Source organism: Myxine glutinosa, chromosome 1 (genome assembly GCF_964187855.1).
Source record: "Myxine glutinosa chromosome 1, kmMyxGlut1.1, whole genome shotgun sequence".
Classification (NCBI taxonomy): domain Eukaryota; kingdom Metazoa; phylum Chordata; class Myxini; order Myxiniformes; family Myxinidae; genus Myxine; species Myxine glutinosa.
Window position 1 is genome coordinate 94,019,192 of NC_136261.1, and position 23,177 is coordinate 94,042,368.

The 23,177-nt window shown below is 51.5% G+C and overlaps 1 protein-coding gene across 2 annotated transcripts in view; it reads right to left on the bottom strand.

Moving 5' to 3' along the window:
• LOC137426438 (circadian locomoter output cycles protein kaput-like) overlaps window positions 1–23,177 on the bottom strand; it is a 225,003-nt gene that overhangs the window by 146,951 nt on the left and 54,875 nt on the right. Inside the window, exons 2-3 of one of the 2 annotated variants that reach the window (XM_068114981.2) lie at window positions 10,102–10,186; window positions 9,862–9,923 (exon numbers count right to left, since the gene is read on the bottom strand). The exons of the other annotated variant lie outside the window; for it this stretch is intronic. Of the exons in view, the coding sequence (XP_067971082.1) occupies window positions 9,862–9,923; window positions 10,102–10,137 (98 nt within the window). The 5' untranslated portion in view covers window positions 10,138–10,186. The remainder of the gene's footprint in view (window positions 1–9,861; window positions 9,924–10,101; window positions 10,187–23,177) is intronic. 2 annotated transcript variants of the gene reach the window in all.

Here is a 23,177-nt window from a genome sequence, read left to right on the forward strand (position 1 = left end):
TAGTTTCTGAGAAGAAAGCAAATACCTATTTTGGGGGGGCCACCCCCCATAGATCCCCAAAGGGGCAGATTTTTTTAATGCCTTGAGCAAAAGTTGGTACATCACGGGTGATGAAGGTTGTGGTAAAGTTTCATCGAAATATTGTGTGTAGTTTCAGAGAAAAAAGCAAATTCCTATTTTGGGGGGGGTCAAACCTGGATCCACTTTGACCCTGGGTAGACCCCCTTAGACCCCGATTTTTTAAATGCCGTGAACAAACCTTAGTCACAACACAACAACTATAATTTGTGCAAAATCAGCGGTTTTGGAGAAGAAGTTTCAAGTGTTTATAGACTGACGGACTGACGACGCGCCATCGCATAAGCTCCCCTGAACTTCGTTCCAGGTGAACTAAAAACAGGACGCAAACCACGCATGCATGGGGTGGACAAGATCGACACAGAGGGAAACTCCAAGGAGGGAAAACTGGACAATTGAAAACAGGAGAGACTTGGGTGGGGGTTACAGAGGGAAGAAAAAAATTATGGTTTTGGATTTGGGACGATCTGAGATGGTGGTGAACAGCTGTCTTGAAGACCTGGAGGGAAGAATGAGATTGAAGAGGGTGTGGAGATTGATTACACAGACCACAGGCGGGAAAAGAGCAACAAATGAGTGGAGGTGAGCAGTGATCCTAGATTTAGGTAGTTTCAGCAGAAGGGGGTTGATGGTGGTCTGTGTGTGCCCTGTAGAAACCTGACGGGTGAGTGTGTGGGAGCACAGAAAGGGCAGAGGGTGCAAGACCAAAGAGGAGGCGGTATAAGACAGAGAGACCACCGACCTGTCTGTGATGGTAAAGTGATAGGCTCATAGACTCAGCTTCAGCACAAGAGATTCCAATAATCCTGAAGGCCTTGGTTTCCATGCTATCAACCTGAGCAAAATGTGAAGCAGGGGAGCCAACCCAGAGCGGAGAGCAGTACTCCATCAAGCTGCAGATGAAGGCCTTGCAGATGGATAGGAGTTCAAGTGTGCCAAGGAAGGACTTCGTACAACACAGTATGGCGTATGCTGTCAGCGGCTGGCTTAGGAGGTCAATTTTGAAATGTGGTTTGCCCAAGAAAGATCATGGTTGATAGTGAGACCCAGAAGTATGAATGACTGAACTTCCTCAAGAGGATTGTGAGGAAAGTATATAGGAGGGTTTGCCAAACATTCCTTTTGGAGAGAGATTGTGAGAGTGTGAGATTTGTCAGGATTGAAAGACATATTTCAAGTGTTTGACTACTTTGTGAATTTTTTTTCCAAGGTCTGAAAAGAGGGACGAGGCCGCAGCCTGACTGTCTGAAGGATTAGGGATGTCACGGAAAAGGGTGGAGTCATCAGCAAAGAGATAAAGAGTATTTTCCAAGAGTCAGAATGATCATTGATGAAGATAAGGAGAAGGACTGGGCCCAGAACACTGCCTTGATGGGAAGAGGAGTTGAAAGGATTCGATTGAGTGACACAAGTTGGCTACGAGGGTAGAGGAAGTCAGTAAGCCACGTGTGGAGTTGGCCTTAAATGCCAAAGGCAGACAGTTTGGAGATTAAGGCAGGATACCAGACTGTATCAAAAGCACTGTTATAAAAACGTTTTTCATTCAATGTTATATTTTGAACACGAATCAGAACATGAACATGAAGACAAGTTTACCATTTAACAGTACTTAGTCTCTGAATTTGTCCCGATTGCACATGCACAGAGAGGGGTGAATGAATGAATGAATGATCGTTTTAAGGCCATTTTCCCCGCCAGAGCGGGGGTTAGCCTTGCGGGCCCCATGACAATCATGGTTCCCTGTTTGAGGTAATGTTTTTATGGCCGGATGCCCTTCCTGACGCCAACCCTTGGTCGCCTCTTACGATGTGCAGGGATACAGTGTACCTATTCTAAACCGGGGTACACACCGGGAACAGAGAGGGGTGAGATAATGTTTTTACTCTGTCTGTCTGGCAGTTAAACAAAATTGAAAATCATTCAAAACAGGAAATGACTGTTTTTAAGGATGTTATAAAGGACACAAACAACAGGCTCGAATACCAAATGTAACATGTTCGAAAAGGTGATGTAATAGACACTGGATAAAATGGTGGTAAAACCCAGAATTAATTTATTTATATGCCTTTAAACCTTTACTTAAATTGAATTATATACTTAAACACTGTAGAACACAAATCATCTTCTTAATACTTCCAAGAACCTCCAGTATGTAATAGGAGCTGTCAAGCATAGCCCCTGAGAAGTGGGTGTGGTATGTGAGACGGTACATATTGGGGTGAAGAAGAGGCCACCAATATGGCTATGTATGATGCCAATTGACGCTGCGTTCTATGGTGATCAATAAAGCCTCCATCTCCTAAAGTGTGACTCAATGTCATCTTATTACAGTGTATAAAGGTGGTGTATATGGTGGTGTATACTCTACCGAGTACCGTTCTAGTTACCCTCGCCAGAGGAGAGGCTATTGCATTTGGGTCTGTTTGCTTGTCTGTCTGTTTGTTCATCCACACAGAACGTGAGTATGCTTTTCTATGCAACCGTTGGTCCAATTGACACAAAATTTTCACCATAGATGGTACGGGCGCCATCTTGGAAATACCGAAAAACTTTGCATGTCTATATCTCCAAAACTGCTCCATGAAAAAATGTAAACATTACTAATTGTCAAGTACCCCTCATGGGGAACAACATATTGTTGCGGTTTTGGGAAACCGCTACCAAGGAATGGCAACCACCATACATGGCCCTTAGAATAGTTATTTCATAGCAGAACATCATCTTAGGCCCTTCCCTTTATATGGGTTAGTATGTCGTCATGTTTTGGGGAGGGAAAGACAGGCCCTCCACTCATAAAGGGAAGCCAGGCAGATGCACAAAGATTGCATCCACAGATATTGATTCAAAGTCTTGAAGGACAGAAGACCTCAAGGGTGGATGTCAGCAACAACATTTTGTGGACAGGGAACTTTTCAAATGCACCAAAGACCATTGGGTTATGCAACAGGTAAAAGTCCCTTGGAGAGGGCTTGTGGGGGCGGGTTGACAAACTCCACCAATCGGCAGCCCGGAAAACACTCTCGAACAGCCCCCACCCTCAGGAGGGGTTGGACAGAAAGGCCTTGGACTTTGTTCGCTCAGCACGTGTTTTTCGCTGTCTGTGCACATGGCTTTTTGGCCTGTCTCTCTGTCTCTCTCTCTCCCCCACTTTGCACAGCTGCCGCTCGCTTAGCACGCATGTGCGAGCGCCATGTCTGTTGCTGTCACTGGCGGTACGTGCTGTGTCTCTTGTTTGGTTCTTTCTGCTGTCCGAGTGTCGGTGTCCCTTTCTATCGTCTTGTATACTGAGCGAGAGAGGGAGAGACAGCACGGTTAAAGTTAACCACTTTAGGTGGTTAACGGGATTTATTTATTTATTTATTTCCCAGTTATTGTTTGTTTTTTCATTTATTTAGGCTTTATAAACCTTAGTACCATTTATTGGTTATTTTTCGTTTAGTTACTTCAAATGGCTAGCAAGAATAGTCGAAATAATGCCGGTCGTGATGCCGATGAGGTGGTAACAGATGAACACGGCATGTGTTTTGTCCCACCGGAAGATGTCTCGCTGGAGGAGATGCTCCTCGCAATCGGAGAATTGATCGGTTGTGAGAACATCCGGGCAGCGTCCCGAATGCACCACAAGGTGGTTGTTTTCGTTTCACGTGTCCGTTTCGCGCGCATCGTCATCGTACAGAACGGACTCACCTTGGGTAATGACCAGTTTGTTCCGGTTTCGCCATAGAACACTCCGGCCTCGAAGGTAATATTACCAAACATTCTACCGACGCTGTCCAATGAAGAAATTCTTCAAAAGCTCGGTCAGTACAGTACTGTGGTGTCGATAATTATCAAAGCCTCCATACGCACCACAGACGGGAAGCTGAAGCATATCGAAACGTTTAGACGGTTTTGTTATGTTGTTTTGAAGGGTGGTTTGACGCAATTGAATGTCTCATGTTTAAGTCGTCAAAACGTGAGCACAGGATTTTCGTGGCAACGGAGAGGTTGATTTGTTACGGGTGTGGTGCACATGGACACCCCAGGCAGTATTGTCCTGATGGGGAGAAAACGTATGCCACAGCAGCCGGACCAGCTCCCCCCGTGATCATTACGGAGGATTCTATAGATCATTCGCCTTCAGTGCAGGAATCTACGTAGGACCATAAAGGTACGGCTAAGAGTGGTGCTGATGAGACCCATACGGATGTGCTTCGTGTAAGCGATGAGTCATCCAGTACAGCTGGCCATCGTGCAACCGATGAGTCAGCAAATGTAAGCGAGAAGCCTCTACCTGTAGAGGGAATGATTTGTGAGGAGCAGCAGATTGTAGATGCGGCGTCTCGGAAAAATTTGAAACGGTCACTTTTAGGTACGAGGAATGAGGACAAAGGTGTTAAAGTGTTGGTGGTGCAGACAGAAAGCAGTTTAAACGATTCAGACAGTCCTTCACATGAAGATCAGCAAGGTGGTGAAACTACAGCTGACATGATACCACCTGCTCAGGATGAAGGGGAATTTTTTTCTGAAGGTCGTAAATCAACCTGCGAAACCGAACAACCTACTGATGACCATATCAATTCTAATGGGGAATGCAAAAATACCCATTACCGCTAATAACGACTCTTCCCTCCCCATTGCAAAGAGGCATGAGGATAAAGAAGATGAGGAATCCAAGGTAGATGGGGATGGAACAGGTGTTTCTGTGCAGGTTCAGGAGGAACTCATTCTTAGCGTCACTGAGGGAATTCTAACTACTGAGACACTGATCGGCCATGAGGAGCCAGTGGCAATGGTTGACAGGGTTTTCCCCCCTCAGGAGGAAGAACAGCCTTTGGAGATCTCCAAAGAAAATATTGTTAGATTTTTCAAGGAAACTTTCAGACAAAGGCATGTACGAATTAAGGATAATTTTCCTAATATTCAGACCTTCCTTGCAGCCGCAAAACCTTTGCTGCAATGGAGCGATCATGTGGAAATCTCCGAGCCTAAGTTTCAGCGGCTGAGGAAAGCCGTCACGAAGGCAAATAAGGAATTTAATGAGGAAGAGGACTTTACCCCCCAGAAGAATCAACTATGGAACTAAATGTTGTATCCTTAAATATAAATGGGGGTCGTGCCCCCTTATGGAGGGTGCAAACCATTCAAGCGGTTGGAAAAGAAAAGGCTGACATTATTCTCTTGCAAGAGACCCATGCTACTCGTGCTCAAGTAGCCGATTGGGGGAAACTTTTTAAGGGGCAATGGTGGCTAAGTGGGTTCCCTACACCTCGAGCCGGTGTTGCCATTTGCCTAAGTCATAAGATTTGTGCTCAACAGGTTTCATTTAAAGAAATCTATAAAGGGCATTTGATCTCCGTAGAATTTCTTTACAATACCCAAGAGATTATAGTAGTAAATGTTTATGCACCGTGTGACCCAATGGAGAGGAAAAGCTTCTTTTCCACTCTACGGGATTTTGTAAAAACTCTGGACGCAACAGCTTTTACTTGTATCGCGGGAGACTTTAATTGCACAATTTGTCCATCGATTGATAGGAATGGTCATGATCCTCATGTTGCCTCTACCAAAGCTCTAGAGGACACCATCAACATCTTTCGGTTTAAGGATGTGTGGAGATCACAACACTCACGCTGTTATACGTGGTGTAGATGCAATGATGGTATTATGTCAATGGCAAGGCTGGACAGATTTTATGTGAACAAGCCAATGTTGAATGTGGTGTCTGCCTCCAAAATTTTACCAACTGGATTCACAGACCACAGTTTAATCTCAGTGTCCTTTAAATTACCATTTCCACCGGGTGGTAGTGCTTACTGGTCTTTGAATACTCATCTCTTGCATGACAAGGAATGTAATGAGGCCTTTCACGTCGTGTGGGAGAAAATTCGCTCTACCAAACCTGAGTATGATAGTCTCCGGCTGTGGTGGGACATTGCAAAATCCCAAATTAAGAATTTCTGTCAACAGTATAGTGTGTACACCACTAAAATCCAATCAATATCAATTGATCCGTTAAAATCTGAAATTGTATCCTCAGAACAGAATGTTGACGAGGTTGGGAGAGGTGCACGTGACCAACTAATATGGGCAAAGAAAGCAGTGCTGGAGGAAGCAGTACGGCAACGGGCGATGGGTGCCTTGGTCCGAATACAAATGAGCCATTTAACTGTGGACATGCCAAACAAAGAGTTCTTTAAGTTAGAGTCTTCCCTCAAAAGGTCACAACAAATTCATACTTTACTCACTCCCAATGGGTCCCTGGTGACCTCCCAGCAGGCGATCAGGGGTACTCTGAAAGGTTTCTATTCTAACTTGTATTCTCCTCAGAATGTGGACAATGAGGTGATATGAGAGTTAATTGCTGGGCTTCCGAGTGTCGAGGAGGACGAGCGATGCATGCTTGATTCCCCAATTTTGGCTGATGAACTCGAAGCAGCTGTGCGGAGCCTGGAAGACGGGAAAGCTTCTGGAATAGATGGCCTGCCCGCAGAATTCTACAAGACCTTCTGGGCCCTTGTGGGACCCGACATACTCGATGTATTCGATGAAAGCATACGTGTCTGAGAACTTCCAATGTCTTGTAGATGAGCAGTCGTTTGTTTGCTACCAAAAGCTGGGAATCTTCAACAGGTTGATAACTGGCGACCTGTCTCCTTATTGTGTGTTGATTACAAAATTCTCTCTAAAGTACTTGCTAATCGTATGAAGACTGTGATTAGTTCAGTTGTACACCCGGACCAGACCTATTGTGTGCCTGGAAAATCTATTGATGATAATATTTTTTTGGTAAGAGATGTTATTTCATGCGATAATTTCCTGCGTGACGATTTTGGATTGCTGTTTCTTGATCAAACTAAGGCCTTCGATCGTGTTGACCACAAGTACCTTTTTTCTGTCCTGAAAGGAATGGGGTTTGGTGAAACATTCATCTCTTATGTGAAACTCCTGTATACTAATACTCAATGTATGATAAAGATCAACAATATGTTATGTTCTCCCTTTCCTTTCCAACGGGGTATTCGCCAAGGTTGCCACCTCTCTGGGTTTTTATATATAGTCGCCCTTGAACCACTCCTTCTGTCTATTAGACAACGAATACCTCAGGGAATGAGAAGTATAGAAGGAGCAGAATTTGTGCAGACGGCTTATGCTGATGATGTCTGTGTTTTGATTAGAAGCTCCAATGATGTCTCTGCTTTACAACGTTGTATGCGAGATTTCTCTGCAGCCTCTTCTGGTGGGATCAATTGGAATAAAAGTACAGCATTATGGTGTGGCAAAGGCAATCTCTCTTGTGTATCACCACCTTCACTCCCACACAACCTGGTCTGGAGAACGGGTGGGGTTAAATATCTTGGAGTGCATATTGGCAATCGTGAAACAGGAATGTAAAATTGGGAAGGAGTGCTGGAACAAATTATGCACAGATTGAAAGCATGGGAAGGACTGCTGAGGTCCATCTCCTACAGAGGTCGTACTCTTGTCATAAACAATCTGGTTGCAACAAAATTATGGCACAGAATTATTGCTTTACAGCCATCAAACCAACTAATTATGGCTACTCAGCGAATGCTGATAAACTTCTTTTGGAGTGGCTACCATTGGCTGAGGCCTGAGATATTGTACTACCCCCGGAAGGAAGGTGGCCAGGGCATTGTTGATATCTCTGGTCGGGTTGTGGCCTTTCGGCTGCAGTCTCTGCAGAGACTACTGTCCGCTGAACAGCTGCCCTGGTGGCCTTTTGCGTTTTTTCTGTTACAACAGGCTGGTAAACTGAGATATGACCGGCAGCTTCTTTTGATAGACCTCAAGCATATAAATTTTGCCCCTCTTCCGAGATTCTATCAGAGTTTATTGGATACTTGGAAAAGGTTTGACGTCCACAGCTTGCTTGAGGGCTATAATTGTCGAATGTTCCTTCAAGAACCCCTTTTCTTCAATAACTTTTTCCTGGTATCCCTCATAGCCATGCCCTGATTTAAAAAATTATCCAAGGAGGGATTAACAAAGTATGTGATCTGAGATTCATCTGGAGTTAAGTGGAAACCTGCTGTGTTGGTGGCAACCTCTGTTGGATCTCGATCTGTCCGACTTGTAGACCAAGTTGTACATATAGTCATTAGAAAATTTAAACAGCTAAACATCGGCTGGGAAGGTGTTGGTAACATTGAGGATTTTCGGTTAGGTTTTCCTGAAATCAAAGTGCTCCTTTCTTCTTCTCTTCAGCCGGAGATTGAACATACCCCTCCTTTTCATCTTGTCACTAAGATTGGAATCCGTGATCTCTCTCGACAAAATAAGAATGTACCCCTCTCTGGGAGAACACGAGTAGCTTTGTGGTCAGAGCAGTTAGGGTCGGGGTCTCCCTCTACTCCCCTTTGGCCTCACATGTGCACCTTACCAATACATGGTGTGTTAGCGGACATACAATGGAGGTTAGCACACTGGGCGCTCCCCTCCAATATTTTTGTTCACCGTATTAACAGCTCGCTGCCGGAAACTTGTCCTTTCTGTGATCAGAAGGAGGATTTGTTTCATGCTTATGTACAGTGTCGTAGATGGACATCGCTTTTCTTCTTCCTTGAATATCTTTTTCACCAACTGTCCTTTCCTGTCAATATGCATATGTTTATATTTGGTGTGTCTTTCAGGCCCACATGTAGAGACGTGGGTGTTCTTCTCAATTTTTTGGTTGCTGTTGCAAAATATGCAATATATAAATCTCGGAAAATTAAAATAGATAATGGCTATGGCTCTGATGCTATTTCTATTTTTAAAGGGTTTGTCTCAACACGACTCAAGCTAGAATTTGATTTCTTCTTCAGTTATGGAAACGTCCAACTTTTTGAGAGAAAGTGGTGTATTGGCAATGTTTTGTGTTCAGTCGATGATTCAAAAGTGATAATTACTTTATAATCCCTGATTGATTTTACTTTTTCTTTGGAACTGATTGCTTGCACATATGTTTCTTCCTGTGTCCTTGAAAACATTTCTTTTTCTCTTTCTCTTTCTCTCTTTCTCTCTTTCTTTCTCTCTTTCTCTCTCACTCTGCACTCTGCACTCTGCACGTGTGCATGACTTGGACTCTCTCTGCACGTGCCTGCTTGCCTGCCAGTGTTCATGCTGGGACTGTCTGCTCGTGCTGGGACTGCCATTTCTGGCATGGTGCTCGTTGGTGAATCAAGACAACAAGGTCCTGTTAACATCGTAACCATTTTGCTGACAGGATCGCAGAGTTCGTTTGCCCCTCCCCTTCTCCCGTGAATGTGTGCTGGGCGCCCATTATTTGTTGTAATCGTCATAAGGCAAAGATCAAGCTAAGTTTCTGCGCATTGTCCCTTTTTCTTTCATATCGATAAGTTGCACTGTAAATACATGTAAATAAATCGAATCGTTAAACGTTTCCTTTCCCACTGTCCGTGAATGTCCTTTCTTTCATTGGTCTGCCATTGTCCTCGACCTAACAATATTTTCATAATTATATCAGTGCCTTCATTATGACGTCATAATTAGACAAGTAGAATGCATGATCCGATCAGTTGGAAATTTCTTGAGCATGATCTACACAAAAATTGCATGTGAGAAGTAAATTGATGATGTCATCGGTCACGTGGTTTGGCAGCCATATTGGATTGGATTGAACATAAAACTATGTTGTCAATAACCAAACAAACAGCAGCTCAATAAACACGACACAAAATACACTACATAAACAGGTCCTGCCAAGGGTCTGCAATCTGTGATTGCATTTTCGTGTTTATAATATGTAATCACTAGAATGGCAATCGGTAGAGAGCATACCTCCACCAGGTTGAACAGTTTACGCTTTGTATCCCGCTGAAAGGCCCGACCAGGATCCGGACCTGAAACAAAACCGAATCGAATTGTTCTCGTCATCTAACCAACTCATCCACCTAGTGTTGTCATAATCCGTTCACAACTTTTTGAAATATCATGCTGTGTATCGTTTTCAGTCCCATCTTTCAAAGGTGAAGATTCACTTAAAAATTCTCATATCTGGATCTGAAATCGGATAATTACCAAAATTGAAGCAGTTGTTCCTTGCCACATACCCATCCAGTCCACCAAGTTTCATCCGAATCTGTTCACAACTTTTTGAGATATCCTGTTAACAGACAAACAAACAGACAGACAGACATGAAATACACTACATGGCCAAAAGTATGCGGACACCCCTTCTAATTAGTGGATTCGGCTGTTTCAGCCACACCCATTGCTGACAGGTATATAAAATCAAGCACACAGCCGGTATATATGCAATCATATGCAAATGACAGGTATATATATATATATATATATATATATATATATATATAGACAGTAAAACTTCCTCCAACCCAGGGGATACGTTCTGAGATAACCTTGTGTTGGAGGAATTCGCGTTGGAGGAATCATTAAGCGTATGGGGAAATTGGGGATGTCTTCCAGGTTCCCCAAAAAACTGACCCTAAAACAGCCTTTCTTGCTTTTTTACATGTTTCTTTGTATGGAATGGTGCAGCATTATTAAATATACATTAAAATAAGTGTTAGTATCACAAGTCAGGAGACGACGATGGTTCATGAGCGAGCGGTATTCAATGACAAAGGACGGACTGTAACCGAAACAGGCCCGGACAGGCCAGGTCCGGAAATGTCAAAACGAAGGTTACTGACCTTGAAATGAGATAGAAAATAATGTATAATCAGTTATGAGGTTAGTTAGCTACACAATACCGAAAATTCGGTGAAAAATGAAATGAAAATAAATAAATAAATAAATAAATTAATAAAATGAAAAAATAAAAATAAAAATAAAAATGAAACATCGAGTTCCATGGGGCTAGACACATGACATTGGCCGAACCAAATATCGAAACCCCTGTCAGATTCCACCAAACCCCTCAGAGAAGATGTAGCTTGAACTTGATTACCTTCATCCCCTTCTCTCCCCATCTTGTCGACCGCTCCCCTTTTTATATACTTTGTTTGCTTGTTTGTTTGATTTGTTTGTTTGATAAATGTTAGCTCGTTCACGAGCCTCGGCTCTGTATAAAAAAATTAAAAATAAAAAAAAGATCTTTTTTGGGCGTGGCTCCGCCCACAATGGGCGCAATACGCCCACTCTGGGCAGGACACAACTAGATCATGATATCAACCTCCCCACCCAGGTTTCATCAAGATCAGATGATATCATTAGGTACTTATGCTGTGGACAGACAGACACACAGACAGGCACACACACATGACGAATATAGTGGTCACTTGATAACTCGTGAACCAATAATAGTACTGTATTATTGCAAAATAACTCACCTTATTGTGAGGTGGTTGTCGGAGGTTTGGGTGATGATTTGCTGGTGGATGGTGTTGAATTGCTGGTGGAAGGGGTTGAAGTGCTGCTGGTAGCTGTTGAAGTAGGCCTAAAGAATTGTGTTATAGGCACTTGCTTTGCCTTCTGTTTTAACTCCCTGTGAAGTTCTGTGTATAGATTTAAAGCTGACTCTATGACCCACTTGAACTTCAGGCTTCTTTCCACAAAAGGATCTATCCTCACAGCAATTTATTGGGCAGTTGTTGTTGCCTTGAAGAGCCTTTCTTCTTATAATGGGCCCATCCACTGGAGCAGTTTTCTGGTTCTGATCTTCAATCCAGACACTCAATCTTTTCTCCATTTTTTCAACAAGGGTGTCTCTCCTGCTAACGTATGATGTTGCGATGGAGGCTCCTGCACAAACGCTGGAACGGATTTTATCTTCGGCCTTCCATACCGTGCTAATGGTTGATTCAGTCACGCCATAATGCCTGGCCAAAGATGAAGCAGAAACTGATAAGTTATTTAGGATATCAAGTTTGACCTCCATGGTCATTGTTTTCCTCCTCCTCTTGTCTGGTTGTTTCAAATTGGGTCTTTTGGGAGTCATAATGATTGACGTAAGCTCACTTGATGGTGGCAGGTTCGGAGATGGTGACAGGTGGCAGCTCGTGCCGCGTGTGTATATAAATTAAATTGTAATTAAGCAAGGTAAAAAGGAATAAGGAAAAAGAATAAAATCTTTGGGGAGACGACGGCCGTTTTTGTCGCAATTCATCCAGAATGTAAAATCGAACTGCGATGATGACGGCAGGTGGCAACTCGTATCATCGAATGTATAAATTAAATATTAATTAACCTTGTCCACACAAGGACACAGACACATTTGTCCACAAACCCTTGTCCACATACCCTTGTCCGCACACCCTTGTCCACACAACGGGGGTCTTTTTAACCTTTTATTTAGCCTAAGAACACTTGCCTTGTGTGTACAAGGGTTAAGTAAAGTACAGTACAGTAACAACGAATAAGAATAATATATATCTTTGGGAAAACACCAGCCACAATCGCGTAAATGCGAAACACACCCTTGCGTTGGGGAGGTTTTGACGCATTTAATTTAGCGCGTCAATTGGAAACCGTGTTCGAGGAAGCTGCGTTGGAGGACGTTTTACTGTATGTATGTATGTATGTATGTATATATATATATATATATATATATATATATATATATATATATATATATATATATATATATATATATATATATATACATACATATATATATATATATATCATATATATATATATATATATATATATATACATATATATATATATATATATATATATATATATATATATATATATATATATATATATATATATATATATATATATACATATGACCTCAGATTGGAAACCGCGTTCGAGGAAGCTGCGTTGGAGGACGTTTTACTTTGTGAACCCCTCAGAATATATATATATATAATATATACAGTATATATAATATATACAGTATATATACAGTATATATATATATATATATATATATATATATATATATATATATGTGGCGGACACGAAAGCACTGACATGGTGACATCACCCCGCACACCGAGTGGGGGTGGGCCACGCCCGGGAGAGAGGCGTGGCCTCACGATATACACGGGGCGCGCAGCCCTGAGAGTTTAGTGTTACAGTGAGCTCTTGAATAAAGACTCTTACAAATTACCGCATTGTCCGCTTCCTCCTTGTTTACAAACAGCATGCGTAACACCGCGCTTTACTGGTGACCCTCGGCGTTGGATCTGCCGTAGCGATCCTTCCAAACACGACGCCATTGCCATGGCCAACAACGCGATGTCGATTAAACTTCCCGAATTTTGGGAGGCCCAGGCCGAAGTTTGGTTCGTCCAAGCCGAAGCCCAGTTTCAGCTTCGGCGCCTCACCCACGACGACACGTGCTACTGCCACGTCGTCGCCTCCCTCGGGCCCGGCACGGCCGCTCGAGTTGTGTCCGTCCTTCGCCACCCACCGGACGGCCACAAGTACGAGGCACTCAAGCGGCTGCTCCTAGCCACGTTCGGCCTCACAGAGGACGCACGGGCCGACCGCCTCCTGGATCTCCCCGAGCTCGGCGACACGCGCCCGTCGGTCCGAATGGACCATATGCTGTCACTGTTGGGTGACGAAGCCCCTGGTTCTCTATTCCGGGCGCTTTTCCGTCGCCAACTTCCAGCACAGGTACGCCTCGCGTCGGCCGGGACCGTGCTAAAGGAACCCCGAGCATTGGCCGCCGCGGCGGACAGGTACTTCGCGGCTTTGGACACGCGGGCGAGAGTCGGTGCGGCCGTCACGGACCTCGAGGCTGATGCTGCTGATGATGCTGCTGATGATGCTGATCCACAGCATCAGCTTACACAGCATACGCAGCATGCTGATACGCACCTCGTGGCCGCCGCCACGCCCCGCCCACCTCCGCGGCGAAAACCGCCACCGCGGGGAACACCGCCAACTCTGCCGGCCTGGCGGAGCCAGCCGCACTCCTCCAGCTCCGCCACCTGGTGCTGGTTCCACGCCAAGTTCGGCCACGAGGCTCGACAGTGTCATCCGCCATGCTCCTTCAACAGGTTGGGAAACGCCCGGGCCGGCGCTCGATAGTGGCAATGAGCACCGGCCGTTCGAACAGCCTGCTGTTCATCATGGACACCTTATCCGGGTGCCGTTACCTGTGCGACACAGGAGTGCAGGTGAGTGTCGTTCCTGCCAGTACGTCGGACAAGCACGCCACGGGCGGGGGCCCCGCGCTGCTTGCCGCAAACGGGACGCCCATCCGTACGTACGGAAAACGCTGCCTCTCTCTGCGGTTCGGAGGGCAGGTTTTCCGATGGTCGTTCGTCACCGCCGACGTGCCCATGGCATTGCTTGGCGCGAACTTCCTGTGCGCAAATGGGCTCCTGGTCGACGTAAAGCACAGACGTCTTGTCCAGGCCGAGACGTTCAGCTCGCTCGCTTGTGCGCTGCCCAGCTCGTCGAGCAGCCCACTGAGCGGCTCACCGAGCGGCTTGCCAAGCGCCTTGCTGAACGGTTCGGTTCCGGCCACGTTGATCTGTACGCTTTCGGCAGCGGACGAATTCACCCGCCTCCTCGCCGGCTTCCCGGCCCTCACGCGGCCCACCTTCTCGGCGGGGGCCGTCAACCATGGGGTGGCCCATCACATCCCCACCGTCGGGCCACCGGTCTAAGCCCGGGCACGCCGCCTCGAGCCGACGAAGCTGGCGGTAGCAAAAGCGGAGTTCGCTACCCTGGAGCGACTCGGCATCGTTCGACGCTCCGAGAGTGCTTGGGCGTCGCCGCTGCACATCGTGCCGAAGCCCGGCGGGGGATGGCGACCGTGCGGGGACTCTCGCCGTCTCAATGATGCCACCACCCCCGACCGCTACCCCGTCCCCCACATTCAGGACTTTTCCGCCCGTTTGGCGGGCATGTCCTTCTTCTCGAAGGTGGACCTCATACGCGGTTACCATCAGGTCCCCGTCAGGCCGGAGGACGTCCCGAAGACGGCGGTCATCACGCCGTTCGGACTCTTCGAATTCCTGAGGATGTCCTTCGGTCTGAAGAATGCGGCTCAGGCATTCCAGCGGCTGATGGACAGCGTCCTGCGCGACTTGGATTTTGTATACGTCTACCTGGACGATATCCTCGTCGCCAGCGCGTCCCGCGAAGAGCACCTACACCACCTCCGCACGCTCTTCGAACGCCTGGGCCAGCATGGCCTGATTGTGAACCCCGCAAAGTGCCGGTTTGGCATCGCCGAACTCGATTTTCTGGGGCACTGCATCACCAGGCACGGAGCCGTCCCCCTGATGGCCAAGGTGGAGGCGGTGAAGGGGTTTCTGCGCCCCCGCACGATCAGGGGGCTGCAGGAGTTCCTGGGCATGGTGAACTTTTACCATCGGTTCCTGCCCCGTATCGCCCAGCTCCTGCGCCCCCTGCACGAAGCTCTCCGAGGTAAGCCGGGCAAAGGCGACGTCACCTGGACCGAGCAGATGGACGCGGCGTTCACGGGCGCGAAGCTCGCCTTGGCTAACGCCACCATGCTCGCGCACCCTGCGCCCGATGCGCCGATCGCCCTCACCACCGACGCCTCGGACTACGCGGTGGGCGCGGTGCACGAGCAATGGGTGCGTGGAGCTTGGCAACCGCTGGCGTTCTTTAGCCGGCAGCTTCGCCCGCCCGAACGCCGTTACAGTACCTTCGACCGCGAGTTGCTCGGGCTTCACTTGGCGGTCAGGCACTTCCGCCATCTGCTCGAGGGCCGTGCGTTCACGGCCTTCGTCGACCACAAGCCGCTGGTCTTCGCGATGGGCAAGGTCACCGAGCCGTGGTCGGCCCGGCAGCAGCGTCACCTCTCGGCCGTGTCCGAGTACACGATGGACATCCGGCACGTCGCGGGGAAGGACAACCCGGTGGCGGATTGCCTTTCCCGGACCGTCGCCCACGCAGTCCACCTCGGCATCGACTATGCCCGGATGGCAGCGGACCAGGCCGCTGACCCCGACGTCCAGGCCTTGCGGACCGCCATCACGGGCCTCCGCATCACCGAGGTGCCGTTCGACGGCGCGGGCGCGGCCCTCTTGTGCGACGTCTCCCTCGGGCGGCCTCGCCCCATCGTGCCCACGGGCTGGCAGCGCCAGGTGTTTGACGCCATCTACGGCCTGTCCCACCCGGGCGCGAGGGCCTCCCAAAGGTTGATCGCCGACAAATTCGTCTGGCATGGCCTCCGGAAGGCCGTCCGCGGCTGGGCCAGGACATGCCTCGCGTGCCAGCGCGCCAAGGTGCACCAGCACACCCAGGCCACGTTGGCCCCGTTTACGGTGCCGGAACGCCGGTTTGACCACGTCCACGTGGACCTGGTGGGACCTCTGCCCCCCTCGCGGGGTTTCACCCACGTCCTCACCATGGTGGACCGCACCACCCGGTGGCCGGAGGCGGTGCCCTTGGCGTCGACGACGGCGGCGGATGTCGCGCAGGCTTTCATCGCCACCTGGGTCGCCCGGTTCGGCGCCCCCTCAGACATCTCGTCCGACCGCGGCCCCCAGTTCACCTCGGAGCTCTGGGGGGCGGTTGCGCAGGGGCTCGGGGTCTGGCTGCACCGAACCACGGCCTACCACCCCCAGGCTAACGGCCTGTGTGAGCGATTTCACCGCTCATTGAAGGCCGCGCTCCGGGCCACCCTCCGCGACGGCGCCTGGGTCGACAGGCTCCCCTGGGTCCTGCTGGGCCTCCGGACGGCACCCAAGGAGGACCTGCGCGCATCCGTGGCGGAGTTGGTCTTCGGGCAACCGCTGCGGGTGCCGGGCGAGTTCCTCCCCGACTCCACGGCACCATGGTCCGCGGCACAGCAGCGCTCCGCTCTGCAGGATACCGCCCAGAGGTTCGCCCCGGTGCCAACGGCACGCCACGGGCACCCACCGACGCACGTCGCCCCGGAGCTTCACACGGCGGAGTACGTCTTCGTCCGCCACGATGCCCACCGGACACCACTGCGGCCCCCGTACGACGGGCCTTTCCGCGTGCTGTAGACCGGGGTGAAGCACTTCACCCTGGAAATCGGCGGTACTCCTGACCGCGTTTCTGTGGACCGCCTCAAGCCGGCCCACCTCGACGTGGACCATCCACCGCTAGTGGCCCGACCCCCACGTCGGGCCGCCCCCCTGCGGGCGGACCCCCGGCACCGCCCAGCCCCGCCACCACGCCGCCCCCCGGTCCTGCACCCATCCCAGGGGCAGCCGGAGGCATCCCAGATGGCATCCCTGCATCCCAGACACCGCCAGTCGCCAGGGGGCGATTCGGCCAGATCATCCGTTTGCCCGGCAAACTGGCCCTTCAGGTGCGCGGGGATTCTGGGGGGGCGCGTGTGGCGGACACGAAAGCACTGACGTGGTGACATCACCCCGCACACCGAGTGGGGGTGGGCCACGCCCGGGAGAGAGGCGTGGCCTCACGATATACACGGGGCACGCAGCCCTGAGAGTTTAGTGTTACAGTGAGCTCTTGAATAAAGACTCTTACAAATTACCGCATTGTCCGCTTCCTCCTTGTTTACAAACAGCGCGCGTAACACCGCGATTTATTTATATATATATATATATATATATATATATATATATATATATATATATATATATATATATATATATATATATATATATATATATATATATATATATATATATATATATATATATATATATATATATATATATATATATTAGGGTGGGCTTCAAAAAATCAAAATGCAGATATTCTCCGGGACATGGTCTATTTGTGTTCCTTTTGGTGTCAAAGGAAACCACACCAAATTTGAATGAAATCCAATAATATTTAGGGGTGCCACATCAGTGATGAATTTTCCCCCATGCAAAAATAGGAATTCCCATTTTTTGGGCTGTATATACACAAAATAAATACATAATTATATATATACATTAAATATAATATTAAAAATAAATATATAGTAAATATACATTAAATAATAATAATATATATTATATTATACCTTATATATACAATTATACGATAGACAATTATACAAATATAGACAAATATAATACATTAAATAATATATTAAAAATAAATATAATATATTAAAATTTAAATATAATAAATAAATATATAGTTATACAATATATATACATTATAATTAAATATACTGTACATTAAATTTATACATAAAATATACATTAAATAATAAATATACATAAATACACATTGTACATTATATATATAGTTATATACAATATATTATACATACAGTTTTGAGACTTCCTATGATCACTATCTGGGCAATTTTCATGCATGTTTTGTACAGGTTCCCGGGGTCAGGGGTACGCTTTTTTAGTGTGTAATATGTCGGCCTAACTTATTGACTGTGGTGTAGCGGTTCCCGCTGAATGTACACAATCGCCTTGCACCTGCCAGGACGCGGCCAGGGCGCGATCGCCATGCCGGGCTCGTCCGGACGGGCCCAGACGCGCCTCTCCTGGGCATGCCCGGACTCGCTGTTCCCGGGCACGCCCGAACCTCCCGGGCACGCCCGGTCTCGTCTTTCCTGGGCATGCCCGCTCTCGCCTTTCCAGGGCTCGCCCAGAGCGCCCGGGCACGCCCAGCCTCGACTTGCCAGGCCGCGTCCAGGACGCCCGGGCATGTCCAGACTCGCCTTTCCAGGGCTCGCCCAGAGCGTCCGGGCATGCCCGCTCTCGCCTTTCCAGGGCTCGCCCAGAGCGCTCGGGCATGCCCAGCCTCGACTTGCCAGGCCGCGTCCAGGACGCCCGGGCATGTCCAGACTCGCCTTTCCAGGACTCGCCCTTGACACCCGGGCATGCCCGGTCTCGGTTTTCCCGGGCAAACGCCCCGGCATAAATGTGTATATATATTGCTGCCCGATAAACGGGCTTTTCAGAATACCTGAGTGGTTTTGTTTCAATAAAGCAACTCGTACGAATTCCGTCTTTGGTCGCGTCAATTCTTTCGACTCGCGTTGGAGCGCAGCTCCTTCAGTGGTGACCTACCGACATGGACACGGCAGTGACTCTTAAACTGCCTACCTTCTGGGAGGCTCACGCGGCTGTTTGGTTCGCCCAGGCGGACTCCCAGTTCGCCCTGCGAAGCATCACCGCGGACGACACCCGCTTCCACCACGTCGTGGCAGCACTCGGTTCCGCCACCGCGGCCCGCGCCCCCTCGAGCACCCGCCGGCTGCCGACAAGTATGACGCGCTGAAGACACTCCTCCTCGACGCTTTCGCCCTCTCACCGGCGGCACCTGCTCGACCTGCCCGAGCTCGGCGACATGCGCCCGTCCGAGCGCATGGACTATATGCTCTCGTTGCTCGGTGAGCACTCTTCGGATTTTCTGTTCCGCGAGCTGTTCCTTCGCCAGCTGCCTCACCCGGTATGCCTCGCCCTGGCTGGCACGTCGATCACCGATCCCCGCGCCCTCGCCAGGGAAGCCGATAAGATCTCCTCGGCGGGCCAACACATCGGCGCGGCTACCTGGAGCCTGCCGCCGTCCGCGGCGACGCCCACGACGCCCGAGCGCCATGCGCGGTTGGAGGCCGAACTGCCGGTGCAACTGGCGGCCGCCACGTCGCGCCGACCGCTTCCGACATGACGGCCGGGGCCTCCACCTGACCAGGCGTGGTGTTATTACCATGCCAGGTTCGGACACAAGGCTCAGACGTGCCGACCCCCGTGCACTTTCGGCAAGTCGGGAAACGGCCGGGCCGGCGTTCATTCCCAGCCATGAGCGCCGGCCACTCGGGCAACTTGCTTTTTATTCGGGACAAAGCGTCCGGGCGGCGTTTCCTTTGTGACACCGGCGCCCAACTGAGCGTCATACCCGCCTCCGAGCAGGACAGGCGGGACGCCGTTTGCGGCCCCTCTTTGGTCGCTGCTAATGGCTCGGCCATACGCACTTTCGGCCCGCGCGACGTCACCCTCTGCTTCGGCAGCCAGCGCTTTCAGTGGACCTTTGTGACCGCCTGTGTCCCCATGGCCTTGCTGGGCACCGACTTCCTCTGCGCGCACGGGCTGCTGGTCGACGTCAAATGTCGTCGCCTTGTCAACGCCGAGACCTTCAACTCCCTGGCGTGCACGATGAGCAGCTCCGCGCCGACCGAACTGGCGTGCGCCCTCCCGACGGCGAACGAGTTCACTCGCCTGCTCGCGGATTCCCGGCCCTCACGCGGCCGACGTTTTCGGCCGTCGCAGTGCGGCATGGGATCGAGCATCACATACCCACTACGGGCCCGCCGGTCTACGCCAGGGCCCGCCGCCTCGACCCGGCCAACCTCGCCATGGCAAAGGCCGAGTTCGACGCGTTGGAGCACCTCGGTATCGTGCGGCGCTCCAATAGCGCGTGGGCCTCACCACTGCACATCGTGCCAAAGCCGGGGGGCGGATGGCGCCCGTGTGGCGACTACCGCCGCCTCAACGACGCTACCACCCCCGACAGGTACCCGATCCCACACATCCAGGACTTTTCCGCCCGTTTGGCGGGACGGGTCATATTTTCCAAAATTGACCTGATACGGGGATACCACCAGGTACCTGTCCGGGCGGCCGACGTCCCGAAGACGGCCGTCATCACGCCGTTCGGCCTGTTCGAATTTTTGAGGATGCCGTTTGGCCTCAAGAACGCGGCCCAGGCATTCCAGCGCTTAATGGACGGCGTGCTGCGCGACCTGCCATTTCTTTTCGTCTATCTGGACGACATCCTCGTCACCAGCACGTCCCGCGCCGAGCACCTCCTCCACCTCCGAACACTGTTCGGTCGCCTCAGCGAGCACGGCTTAATTGTCAACCCGGCCAAATGCCACTTCGGCACGACGACCGTTGACTTTTTGGGCCACCGCATCACCAAGACCGGGGCCGTGCCGCTGCCGACCAAGGTCGAGGCCATCACCACGTTCCCGCGTCCCCGTTCCATCAAGGCCCTACAAGAGTTCCTCGGCATGGTGAATTTTTATCACCGATTCGTGCCCCGCGCTGCTCAGCTCATGCGGCCCCTTTACGAGGCCCTCCGGGGCAAGCCGGCCAAGCATGACATCGTTTGGTCCGCGGCCATGGACGCGGCCTTCGCGAGCGCAAAACGGGCCCTCGCCGACGCAACGCTGCTGGCTCACCCGGTGCTCAACGCGCCCATCGCCCTCACTACGGACGCCTCCAACTACGCGGTGGGCGCTGTCCATGAACAATGGGTGGACGGGGTTTGGCAGCCACTCGCTTTTTTCAGCCGGCAGCTCTGGCCGAACGTGTTAAAATACAGCACGTTCGTCCGCGAGCTGCTCGGTCTATTCCTGGCCGTTCGCCATTTCCGACACCTCCTGGAGGGCCGCCCGTTCACGGCTTTCGTCGACCACAAGCCGTTGGTCTATGCATTGGCCAAAGTCACGGAGCCGTGGTCGGCCCGCCAGCAGCACCACCTCTCCGCCGTGTCGGAATTCACCACGGACATCCGGCACGTCGCCGGCAAAGACAACGCCGTGGCCGACTGTCTTTCTCGGGCCAGCGCGAACGCGGTCCACCTCGGCGTGGACTTCGCGCTCAGAGCGGCCGACCAGACCATCGACACTTCGGTGCAGGCCCTCCGGGCGGTGGACACGGGCCTCCGCCTGGCCGACATCCCCTTCGTGGGCACCGTCCTGCTCTGCGACGTCTCCCAGGGCCAGCCTCGCCCCATCCTGCCCGTTTCCTGGCAGCGCCGCATCTTCGCCTCCATCCACGGCCTTTCTCACCCGGGCCGGAAAGCTTCTCAGAAGCTGGTGTCGGCGCGTTTCGTCTGGCACGGCCTTCGACGGAATGTCCGCGACTGGGCCAACACCTGCACGGCCTGCCAGCGGGCCAAGGTCCACCGCCACACCCAGGCCCCGCCAGCACCTTTCACCATGCCTGCACGGCGTTTCGACCACGTCCACGTGGACCTGGTGGGTCCCCTGCCCCAATCGCGGGGGTTCACCCACCTGCTCACCATGGTGGACAGGACCACCAGGTGGCCGGAGGCCGTGCCCCTCACCTCCACCACCACCGCCGACGTGGCGCAGGCGTTCATCGCCACCTGGGTCGCGTGCTTCGGCGCACCGCCGGACATCTCGTCCGACCGCGGCCCACAGTTCACGTCCGAACTTTGGGGCGCGGTCGCCCGCTCGTTGGGGGTCACGCTGCACCGCACCATGGCCTACCACCCCCAAGCCAACGGGTTGTGCGAGCGGTTTCACCGCTCCATGAAGGCCGCACTCATGGCCGGCCTTCAGGACGATGGTTGGACCGACCGGCTGCCGTGGGTCCTTTTGGGCCTCCACACAGCCCCCAAGGAGGACCTCCGGGCGTCCGCCGCCGAGCTCGTCTACGGCCAGCCGCTCCGCGTCCCGGGCGAGTTCGTGCCCGACGCTACCAGTCCCTGGTTCGCTGCACACCAGCGCTCGGACATCCAGGAGGCCACCCGACGATTTGCCCCCGTGCCAATGTCCCGCCATGGTGGCCCCCAGTCCTACGTCCCCCCGGCGCTTCGCACAGCGGAGTACGTCTTTGTGCGTCATGACGCGCACCGGGGGCCACTCCAGCCACCGTACGATGGGCCCTTCCGGGTCCTCCGACGGGGCGACAAGTCCGTCGTCGTCGACGTCGGCGGCCGGTCGGACCGGATCTCTGTGGACCGCCCCAAACCGGCGCACGTGGACGTCGACCGACCACCACGGTTGGCCCTTTCTCCGCGGCGAGGCCGCCCCCCGTCTACAGTCCCCCCCGCTCGACCACCCACCACCGGATCGGACCCCCCCCCCCACGACCCTCCAGGGGTCGCTTCGGCCGGGTCATCCGGACCCCCCTTAAATTGACCCTGCCGGTGCAGGTCGATTCTGGAGGGGCGTGTGTAGCGGTTCCCGCTGAATGTACACAATCGCCTTGCACCTGCCAGGACGCGGCCAGGGCGCGATCGCCATGCCGGGCTCATCCAGACGGGCCCAGATGCGCCTCTCCTGGGCATGCCCGGACTCGCTGTTCCGGGCACGCCCGAACCTCCCGGGCACGCCCGGTCTCGTCTTTCCCGGGCATGCCCGCTCTCGCCTTTCCAGGGCTCGCCCAGAGCGCCCGGGCACGCTCAGCCTCGACTTGCCAGGCCGCGTCCAGGACGCCCGGGCATGTCCAGACTCGCCTTTCCAGGGCTCGCCCAGAGCGTCCGGGCATGCCCGCTCTCGCCTTTCCAGGCCTCGCCCAGAGCGCTCGGGCACGCCCAGCCTC